The 12,018-nt window shown below is 42.2% G+C and overlaps 2 protein-coding genes across 2 annotated transcripts in view; one reads left to right on the plus strand and one right to left on the minus strand.

Moving 5' to 3' along the window:
* The window catches only part of LOC311034893 (solute carrier family 24 member 2), a gene marked incomplete at both ends in the record, with an annotated part of 62,181 nt that extends 59,573 nt beyond the window's left edge, over window positions 1-2,608 (minus strand). Inside the window, one exon of the mRNA XM_084042922.1 lies at window positions 1,688-2,608. Coding sequence (XP_083899048.1) covers window positions 1,688-2,608 — 921 coding nt within the window. The remainder of the gene's footprint in view (window positions 1-1,687) is intronic.
* LOC311034328 (uncharacterized protein) overlaps window positions 1-12,018 on the plus strand; it is a 492,900-nt gene that overhangs the window by 409,038 nt on the left and 71,844 nt on the right. The gene's annotated exons all lie outside the window — the stretch shown is intronic.

Here is a 12,018-nt window from a genome sequence, read left to right on the forward strand (position 1 = left end):
AAAAAAAGTTCAAATGGTGCATTCTGAAGCCAGTTGCAGAGAATGTGATGGGACTCCAAGCAGGGTGGTGTAATGGTGGCGTAGCCATAGGAGCATCACCCACAATGCCTGAGCCAGAAGCGGGGGAAAGGCTAAATCTGCTGAGAGCGATGAGGGAGATGAAACGTGGCAAAATCTCATCCACTCATCTGTCTCCTGTACCTTTCTTTCTATCAAAAGTAGCTTTTTCACTGCCAGTGGCTCCATGCACGGACACGTACACGCACACACACACACACACGCACACTCACACGTACACACACACGCACACGCACACGCACACGCACACACACACTCACTCACTCAACAATCTTCCCTCCCCACACACATTCTCTACTCTTGTCCAAAGTACCCAGAATGCATTGCATCTCAAGGTCAAGGTTGTCTTATTAGCACTGCACTCCTCCTGTGCACCTTTACCAATTCACTCACTCAATTCCACTCAGATGAAGACAAAATACCAGAACACCAGAGTATGACAAATAAAAAAGAAATACATATTTTTTCCCTCTTTTTCTTCCTTTTCTTTTTGCTGTAACACATCTCGGTTTGTAAATCAGGATTCAAATGGTGATCATTGATGCTAGCTTCCTTGAAATCATCAGGGGTTCTAGTCTAGTGCCTTGCTTCATTCCCAACACGGTGTGACCCACCGATTAAATGCACTTTATGTACTTAGAACAAATCCTGATTTAGCGAAAGCTTTACAGTACGGAGAACTTTCTGCGATCATATTCTCAAAAAGATAATTTCCCTCTCATGTCACAAAGAAACCTATATCCATCCGGATAATCTCTACACCGGTATCAAATTGCGACACAGTTTTTCCTTTGCCCTCAAGTGTCATTGAGGGCACATACGTACATGATGTGAGGCAACACCAGTATTGCCACGATTTTGCCACTGAATTACTTCTCCTTACGGTATGTCACTATTCAAATCAGCAATAGACAATAAAGACTTTCTACAGTGAACTACTCCTTTGCCAAACACCTTGTGTTTTCTGCCATGTGAAAGGTGGAGGACGGTTTTGATGTGAAAAATGCAATAAAAATGCCTCAACATTTAAAATATGATAATAATATGATATAATAATAATAATCTGAATTTCCTTTGACTGAGAAACAAATAAAAAGGTTTCCAGGAATTTGTTTGACAAACTGGGAGACCATTTGTCGAGCTTAACCCAGAATGACACTGGCATTTGACAGCGTTTTATTAATCCCACAGTGGAATACTGCATGGCTGTCGTACAATGCAGCATCACTTCAACAGAACTACTGTATATCGTTTCAATTATTTAATTTGCTGTAAAAGCATGAGACCTGCTGTTGTTTGTGTGAGTCGGAAGGATACACAGTAAAATACTCAGTGCTGAGAGTAAATAAACATTTGGGTCCCAGTTTGTCAAACAAATAAACACTGATGATTTTACTGTGTGCTGATATCGTGCATGTGTGTGTGTGAAAGCAGACATCCGTATACTGTGTGTGTGTGTGTGTGTGTGTGTGTGTGTGTGTGTGTGTGTGTGTGTGTGTGTGTGTGTGTGTGTGTGTGTGTGTGTGTGTGTGTGTGTGTGTGTGCGTGCATGCACGTGCAAAGAGACATCAGTGTTCCTGTATATGAATGAAGATGCTCCAATGCTCACCTTTGGCTGCACCTCCACCTCGACCACTTGGTTCTTGCTCATGCAGCCCTTGACGAACGACTCCACCGTGCCGTTGAACTTCATGAAGATTACGTAGGTAGCGTACGCCGAGAGGAGCGCGACGCTTTCCCATATAATAATCTCGTTATCCAGAAAGAAGACGATGAGCATGATCAGGTCTATGATGTAGAAGGACACGTCGCGAAACAACGGCCACCACGTTAGGTTGAGGATCTCCTTGGAGAAGATGGCGCACATCCCGATGACGAATAGGATGTTGAAGACGGCCGAGCCCACGATGGTGCCGATGCCCACGTTGCTGTGCGAGATGAACACGCCGATGACAGATGTGAAGAGCTCAGGTGCTGAGCCGCCCGCCGCCATGAAAGTGGCGCCCGCCACGTCGTCCGAGATGGCCAGCTTCTCGGTGATGACGGTCAGCGCCGGAACGAAGAACTCGTCACAAACTATGGCTAAGGCAATGAACATGTAGAGCATGCCGAACATGTGCAGGACCACCGCACCTTGGCGCCTCTCTTCGAGGGTGAAAAGGTCCGTAGGGTAGTCTCCCTTCTCGACGGTCCCGTTGCCTTCTGGTGCAGAAGATCTCATGGCTATTGGCATATCAGCCTCTGAGACATTGTCATCGCTCTCGTGCTGGGTGAAGAGCAGAGTCCTGTGGGGCGCTGACTGATGGAGGCTGACGGCTTCCTGAGGAAGCAGTGGCTTATCTGAACTCCAGGTGAAGGCACTGTAGGAGAATGAGACGGCGCTTATGGCCACCAGGCTCAGGACGAACCCTAAGATTCGCACAGGCCTCAGCTTCCTCCGGAGGTGCTGGTGGGCCTGGCGCTTGCATGTGGCACCCAATATGGGTCTCCGTGCTACTACAGCATCCATGCTGGGCTGTTCCAAACCCATGGCTGTGGAACTAATTGTGTCCAAACTCTCAATGGCTGGATAGGAACAAGGGAGAGTGGCGCAGACAGGCCTTATCGGAGATAATACATTGGTGCTGGCTTTGGCTTCAAATGGGGTGAGAGAACTCCAGGTGCTTTCCGGGGTCTGGCTTGCCAAACGCTGTCTTCATAGTAGCCTCTGCAAACATTGTGTCAAAACAAAAGAAAATTTAACAAAAGGTTATTGTACCGGTACTTTTTTTGGAAAGTGAACATATAAAGGTTTACAAATGCTGCTCCATTATATCTAAAAAAAAAAGTAAATCCTTCTGAATATGACATAAGTCGAGACAGTAAATCAACAAGAAAACCTGGTGGGGGATGTAGCCTCCAGAAGGTGAAACATCTCATGGTAAAAATGCTGAATTCAATACAAATATTGTTTCACACTTATTTAGTGTGAAACAATATGATTTGTCTGTAGCCTAACTGCACAGAAAAGGAACCCAGGTTGTTTTAGTGAATGAAATGTTATTTTGTTCAATACAATATAACTTTTGTATACAACTGGGGTGGTTGTATTTGGTCTCCCTGCTATTCTGTCGATATTTAGATCCTGTGTAGGTTGGACACAATCTTTGACAGGATCCTGTTTCTAGTTTGACACTAATTTTGACCTGAAGGTCAAAATGTAATTTCTCCTCCTCAGAACAAGCAGGCAGGCTCTGTTAGCTTAGTGGTAAAAAGAAAATGCAGCACTTGCGCAGGAGACCCAGATAATTACAGTAGCTATCATGATGTTCTGTGTATTATAGCTATAAGAACCATGCAGTGGGGCTTGGCTTTAAAATGATTGTTCAATTGTAGGCTATACTATTGTACATGCAGTGGCATAAACCAATAAGTTAAGCTGTGGGCTGTAATAATTAGCTGATGCATGCGTTCACTCCTCAAGGTTGAAGGAAAGCAGTCGCACTCTGGTATTCTGTAGCCATACGATGCAAAACACATTTCTAGGCTATAAGGTCTTCTTCAGGGGCCCCACAGCTCAGTGTATTGACCTGAAGAAGACAAAAGTATAGCCTGCTTTGGTGATACATTTGCTTTGCATTGGGCAATGGGTGTTCGACTGCTTTCCTTCAAACTTGATTTCTTCCCCATGGTCTTCAGTATGCATGCGTCTGCTTTTGTCCTGTCACTCTTCAAGGTTGCCACAAATCAAAGATTTTAACCACTTAAACCCCATATGGGTAACCGGAGTCCCTCAGGGCTCAATACTAGTGTATTTTCTGTTATTGTGGGGAAAGCTTTTGCTGAAAATAGCCGACCGACAAGCTCACAATGCGACGCTATTTCCAGCCAAAGCTTTCCCCACAATACAGATGCTGGGGTTTTATTTAACCCATAAAAGCACCAACTTATTACAATTAGCTACGCCTACAATTGCTCACAGACCTATTATAAGTGAATAGGAACTAAAACTTATGTTTTAATAAAGCACAGCCCCTTAATTCCCCCGAAGGCATAGCCTATACGCAACATTACTGACAGTGCAATTCATTTATTTTTGGGGAAAAACAAGCATATAGGATTTGTTTGTTTATCTGTGCATTCAGTGTTGAAATTAAATGTCCAAATCAATTAACTTAATTATTTTTAAACGCATACATTTTTTTTTAGAAAATGTCACCATTATGTTTAGCTGTATGGCCTGCTTAACTGCATAGTGGCACATTAGGGGAAACTGCATGCCCTCTAAATAGCCTATACGTTCAATTAAAAAGAATAATGAGTCACTCACACACACACACACACACACACACACACACACACACACACACACACACACACACACATATATATATATATATATATATATATATATATATATATATATATATATATATATATATATATACATATACATATACATACATATACATATATATATGTATGAATAGACAAACATAGAAGACAAAAAACAACATACTATTTATGTCAAAATGTGTTGAGAGTTGCCATGCAGTTGCAGTATGCGCCCATCATGCCCTTCAATGTCTCTCGGATCCCCCTTGAATTCAGTCATCATAAACAAATAGCTCATCAGCATAGAATATAAGCCCCTATGATCGCGCTATACAGCCGATCCGTGGACTGACTGACTGACTGACGCATAGTGCGTGGAAAGGAAAGGATCAAGAGGGCAGAAAAGAAAGAAGAACCGGTAGATCTAGATTCTTACCTTTGGTTTAGAGGCGAGAAAACAGCATCAGCAGGTATAGAAATCAGGAATCCTGTCCTCTCCTCTCCTCTCCTCTCGCTCTCATTGAGCACAATGTGACTGTGTGTCGCTGATCGTCCCCTCTCCTCTCCTCTCTAGCGTTGCCAGATCGTGCGAGAGAAACAAGTAACCAGGTCTATGAAAACAAGAAGCCCAAAAGAAGCGACTATTATGCCACATGAGTTTGATTGATTGATTGATTGATTGATTGATTGATTGATTGATTGATTGATTTATTGAAAATACTTTTGATTTTGCGAGAAAAATAACCACAAGGTCTATGAAAACAAGCAAAAACATTATAGGCCACATTAAGCGCTGTAACCTACTGTGTACACAATCAGCTATTTGAAAATCTACTATTTTCAAAAATATCTTGAAATAAAATATTTTTTGGAACATTCTAACAACACAAATCCTGGTATGCGGGACTCCCTGGCACAACATATTTTCAGATGGGGGGTTAGGGACAAATATATATTAATATGGGGTTCCATATGACAGGAATATATTTGAGAACCACTGGTTAAAATAATTTTAAATATTGTGAAATAAACCCCAAAATAAGCAACTATACACTTTAGAAACAAGCCCCCCCCAAAAAAACGCAAACTACCAACATTTCCAAGCGACTTCACAGAAAAATAAGCCCAAAGTCGCTTATAATAAGCGGACGTGGCAACGCGGCTCCTCTCCTCTCCTCTCTCCTCTCCTCTCTGACAACAGAGGCTGCGCTCACCTCTCTCTCTCAGAGCATCATCAGCATCCCTCCCGTCTTGGTTGGTTGGTGAGAGTCAGAAATTCTTCTGGTCAAAAGATGCCCTGGCTAAAATCTATCTAGTACCGTGTATGATTATCATGCCTCCCTAAAGGCAGGGCTGGGCATCACCATCATCAGAGAGATCAGACCACGTGAGCAGGGTATATAGTTTCATAATAATAAAGCCGCAGGTATATACTGTATATATGTATAGGGGACCGGACTGATGGAGACACAAGCGTTATCCTCCTCCTCCTCCCTACGGTTGTTGCATGTGGTGCAGCTCACACCGCAAGCACCAGTGATGTTGCACTTAAAGAGAGGGAGGAGCTCATGCTGAGTTGGTTATACACGGTAAAGGCTAGAGAGATGTCCACACAGAAAGGGCAGGCAGGGGATTTGTGTGTGTGCGTGTGTGTGTGTGTGTGTGTGTGTGTGTGTGTGTGTGTGTGTGTGTGTGTGTGTGTGTGTGTGTGTGTGTGTGTGTGTGTGTGCGTGCTAGCGTGCGTGCGTGCGTGCGTGCGTGCGTGCGTGCGACTGTGTGTGATTGTGTGATGACTGAGCAGGTGGTATTCAGTGTGGAACAGTTCTCTTGTTCATTTCCCAGTAGGCATACTACTGTCATTTCAAGGTCATTTGCTTGAAGATCAATGCCTTTATCAAAGGCCACAAAGGCCACTTAACATTGAAAGGCATCTGACAGACAGGCCTAATGTATACATAGGCCTAATGTATATATAGGCCTACCCTTTAACTACCACAATACCATTCCATGTGCTCTTTTTAAAAAAAAAAGCTATTCTTAGTTTAAGTTTAAATTCTGGCACTCTACGTGAAATCAAATGGAGAGGGACAGTCACGGGACATTTCCATTTCCACATAGCTTCAAGGTCACACATGCATTGTAGCCAAGCATTGTGGACAAGTATGTCGATTTACTGACGTGACTATCATATCCCCCCCCCCCCAGTCCATTCCACATAAAATAAAGCCCTCCACCATGGCTTATAGCTTTAGTTGACCAGCTGGATAGACACAGACATGCGATCTCAACAAAGCATAAAGTAGCCTATACGTGTGAGTCAAATGGGTGATGTAGGCTATGATAAATCCCGATTCACTGACCTCATTGATTAGCCTACTCCCCTCTCCTCCCCGCCCCGTACTTAACCCATTCAGACCAGGAACGCATCTGTGTCATTTTTTAGATTTCTTTGGCTATTCAAAAATAGCAGATCTACCAGCTCATAGCGCGGCACAGAGTGCCGCACTATGAGCTTGTAGATGTGCTATTTTTGAAAAATTGTGAAAACATTTTAATATATTATTTTGTAACTCAAATCTTTGCTTTTGGGGCTTCTACAAAATGTCTTCTAAATCCTAACAGTTTAAAAAAAAAAATATCTGGCCGTGGACCCCCATCTCAAAATATTTTATTCCAGGGACCACGCTATGAGCTTGTATATCTGCTATTTTTGAATAGCCAAAGAAATTTAAAAATGACACACAGACGTGTTCCCGGTCTTAAAGAGTTAACAGGAAACAGAGAGGCAGACATAACTTGTCTGTCTTTCCATTATCAATACTCAAAATATTGCTGACAAAGGCCAGACAGAGAGCACACACACACATTAGCCAATACACCCATTTTAAAGTCCCTGCATTGGTTGCCTGTTGGTTTCACAATCGATCCTTTTATTGTTTTAGTTTTTTTTTTAAATCACTAAATGGCAATGCACCTGCCTTATCTGAAATGCTTTTTAGGTACGCGCCCAGCAGGGCCCTTAGGTCCTCTGACACGGTTCTAAAAGGCATGAAGAAGCAACGTTGGACAGCTATTATGCCCCTGGCTTTGGAACAGCTTGCCAGAGGATCTACGGATTTCTGAATCCATGGACATAAAACGTTATGAAACACACACTGTTGGCATTGCTTTTATCATTGTATTACTTTTATTGGGCTACTTTATACCAGTGGTGGAAAGTAACTAAGAACATTTACTTAAGTACTGTACTTAAGTACAATTTTGAGGTATTTGTACTTTACTTGAGTATTTCCAATTTCCAATACTTTTACTTCTACTCCACTACATCTCAGAGGCAAATATTGTACTTTTACTCCACTACAATTATTTGAAAACTTTAGTTACTTTTCAGATATAAGTTATGATATTATGAAACACACTTTAAACCTATTTAAAACCTTGGCTATTTGAAAATAGCCGATCTACAAGCTCACAACGCGTCGCATCGCGTTTGGTACTTTAAGTACATTTTGATGCCAATACTTTTGTACTTTTACTCAAGTAAAATTTTTATTCCGGACTTTTACTTGTAACAGAGTATTTTTATATTGCAGTATTGGTACTTTCACTTAAGTAAAGAATTTGAGTACTTTTTCCACCACTGCTACTTACTTGGTATCACTTTTATTTACTTTTAATGTATTATTATTAGTATTTGTTTGCTTCCTTTATTTTTTGTATTATTCTTTTCTGTGATGTGCAGTGAGTTGCACTTGTGCTGTATGAGATGTGATAATAAAGTTGGCAACCATTGAACCCTTGCAAACCAATCACATACAATGTCACTGGCACGGTATTTCATATTATAGAGTACACGCACACGCACGCACACACACACACACACACACACACACACACAAACACAGCCTCACACACTTTTGTCCTACAGCCTATTTCAGCACACTTGTCAAACACAGGTGGAAGTCCAGAAGGTCCTGACCGAACCAGGAAACAATTCCCCCTTCCTTGTATGTGTGATACTGTATCATTTAAAGCTGTATCAATCTCACAGGACCTACAACGTTGTCTTGGGTCTCTCTATATCAACAGTGGTTGAAAATGTCCAACACATTATTAACCAGAGAGAGAGGACATCTCATTTATTCTTAAAGTGCTTCTGAGATTAATTGCTGTAATGCATTGGTCTCATAATTGCCCCCTTGGGATACCCCCCCCCCCAACACACACACACACACACACACACACACACACACACACACACACACACACACACACACACACACACACACACACACACACACACACACACACACACACACACACACACACAAAATAACATTATATAACATGATTGATCAGCTGTTGGAAGAACATTTAGTTTTGTGTTTTTATCACTGACCCATCAACATAAAGTATTAATATAACTTAGAATGTTACAGTATTTTATTTTGACTTGATGGATTGATTGAGTACTTTAGTAGTAAAGTCAAAGGTTATGCTATACGGATGACACAAAAAGCCCCAGGGCACTTGTTTCCATTGTACTCAATTAATCAATAACATCCAATACAATACAATACAATACAATACACTACTCAGTAGCATTATGAGGTATATTTACAGAGAAAGGAGGGGTGGGGGCGAGGGGGGCAGTGTTCAAGGAGTTAAACAATGCTCAATTGTATTTTAAGGTCAGCCGTTAAATGAGGGGATGGAGGAGTTTGCAGCTCTGAAGCAGGGTACACCGTGTGATGTTCGTGCCAAGCGCTGTTTGGCTGTTTTTGGCCTTAATTGTGCAACTCACCTAGCCTCATTTACAGCACACTTAACGGTATAAATCCCAAAAAAATCTCACTTTGAATATTGAGTGGAGAGACTTGCACAAAAGGGCTGTTGTAATGCAAAATAGCTTTGCTAATGTCCTGAAAAAAGACTGTGTGAGTGTCCTTTCAGTTTAGATGTGACACTTTATCAAATGAGATCCCATCTACAGTAGGATGTCAGCTCTTTTTCTACAATGGTCCCCTGGTCCGCCCCCCATCCCCGCCCCCACCCAGCCCCACAACGCCTCTCCTCCACATGGCCGCTCATGATCTGGCTGCATTTCCAGCATAAAAGTGATGACTAGTCAGCCGTCATGTGGGCTAGTAGCCAGGGTTGCCAGATCTGCTTATTATAATTTGCCTGCAAGATTTTATTTGAAAATAGCAGATCTACGCGCTCACAACGCGTCGCGATGCGACGCGTTGTGAGCTTGTAGATCTGCTATTTTCAAATAGCTGATGTATATGTTAAAGTGCTCATGTGGCCCATAGTCGCTTCTTTTTGGGCTGGTTTTCCTAGACCTGGTTGCTCGTTTCTCTCACAGAATCTGGCAACACTGGCTGTGGCAGGGAGGGTGAGTGGGGCTGTCGGCAGTAGTGTGGGGGGTGGGGGGTGTTAGAGGCAGTTGTTTTGATTTGTCTGAAATCTGCATTCTGACAAAACAACAGAATGATCCCTGACCCCCACCACACACACACACACACACCACCAAACACCACCCCTCCCCACCTGTCCCCCACGCTCGCTTTGGCCCAACAACTAAATCCAAGCCTTTGTTTCCCCGCATGCTTGTGTGGATTTGTCAGCAATTGGGCAACGGGGGTGGGGGTGAGGGGGCGGGGGGAGTCAGTGCTCAACAGATGGGGCTAGGTTGGTTGGTTGGTGATGGCCAAAGCGCGTTGTTTTTGGTACAGAAAAGGTTTTGCCAAAACACTAAATTCACACATGGGCTAAGTCAGTGGTTCTTCTCAACCTTTTCAGGCCCCCCAAAATAATAATATTTGAACTGGGGACCCCCCACCCTGACAAGCACTTGGAATTGTAGGAGTTGAGGCATTGCATTTAGTTTGACTCGGTTCCACAGATAAATATTGTAAAAATAGCAGCTGTGCAAGCTTGTAGATAGGCTATTTTCTTATATTATTTGACAATTTGGCCAATGTTTGACCAGTTTTTATAGTATAGTTTGTTGTATAGTATAGTTACTTTTGATTATATTATTTTATTATTAAGTCCTTAAATTGTCACTTCACTGTCAACTGGGGACCCCCCCAAAATCATGTGGGGAGATGTCCTGACCCACAGGTTGAGAACCACTGGGCTAGGTAACATGTAATGATCCCTCATCTGTGAACTGTTAGGATTCACTTGAACTTTTATTAGAGTTCAAAAAACTATTACTGCAGAAACTTTTGGTGCTCTGGATATGTGAAACACTGCATGGTCAGGTTATGTTTTGGAAGTCTACAATAGTAGCAGTAACTAACTGGTAACTGTAACTCCCTCTTCCACCACACATCTGCCAGTAATATTAATACTCTTTTTTTTTTTAAGACAGCAACACCAATGAGATTCCCATTGGGAACTGTGATTATATTATAATCTGTGAAACCATGTATGACACACAGGCTGTGTCTTAGGTGATTGCTTATTTGCCTGATATTAAACCGTAATCCCAAAAAACACAAAATGTGGTGTTGATGTGGAAGAGATCATTTAGGGCAGAATTAATTGTAGCGATACCTCTGACGGGATTAACAGAGTGATAATCCTCAGGCACACAGGTCTCATCACTAAGTACTGGAGCTGATTAGATGCAGTCACAGATGAGCGTCAGTCATGGTGCACGTAAACTATGGCATATGGATGAATTATGATCAACTGGAAAAGTAATAGTGATATTGGGCTGTCAGTCAAGTGTCATACACACATGTATGGTCCCACTTTTATGGGACATGGTAATTATGTCATTTGAATTATTTATAAATATTCATAGGTTATTCTTAGTTCCACCACAATTCAAGTTCTGCACGGGTCTCATTGCACAATGATACATTAATTGAAACTTTATTATAGTTACATAACACACACACACACACACACACACACACACACACACACACACACACACACACACACACACACACACACACACACACACACACACACACACACACACACACACACACACACACACACACACACACACACACACACACACACACGTGTGTGTGTGTGTGTGTGTGTGTGTACTGCAAGTGTAAACATATACCGCAAATATACTGTACATAACATTTAGAAGTAGGACACATGCACACAGCACCTATGGTGTGCTATTATTTAGTTAATTTAGTTTAGTTAATTCGTTTTTTTATTATTGCTATTATGTTTTGGGTCCAAAACCCAAGAATTTGACTCTCATATACATGCATATGGGATGTGAAAAAACAAACAAAAAAACAAACAAAGTGTATAGCTTGAATCTTACATCTGCTGTCCATCTGATAGAAAACAACATCTGGTGTCATAGCATGAATACACTGATTACCTAGGTGGCCTGCTGTCACAATGTTTGCCTTCTTACAACAAGTCGTAAATTTCAACCACAGTAACCCTGGCGTCCCTATTTCGGGCATGTCTTTATACTGTAGGTTAAAATGTGAAAACATAGTTCTGATTGGATTAACAGCCAGGGCTGAGTGGAGGCTAGAGAGGCCATCTGGGAATCAGAAGGCCCCCGGTTCGCCCCCTGGACCACCCACTCCATGTGTTGAATTGTCCCTGAGCAAGACATTTAACCCT

Source organism: Gymnoscopelus microlampas (assembly GCF_963454915.1).
Source record: "Gymnoscopelus microlampas genome assembly, chromosome: 19".
Lineage (NCBI taxonomy): Eukaryota > Metazoa > Chordata > Actinopteri > Myctophiformes > Myctophidae > Gymnoscopelus > Gymnoscopelus microlampas.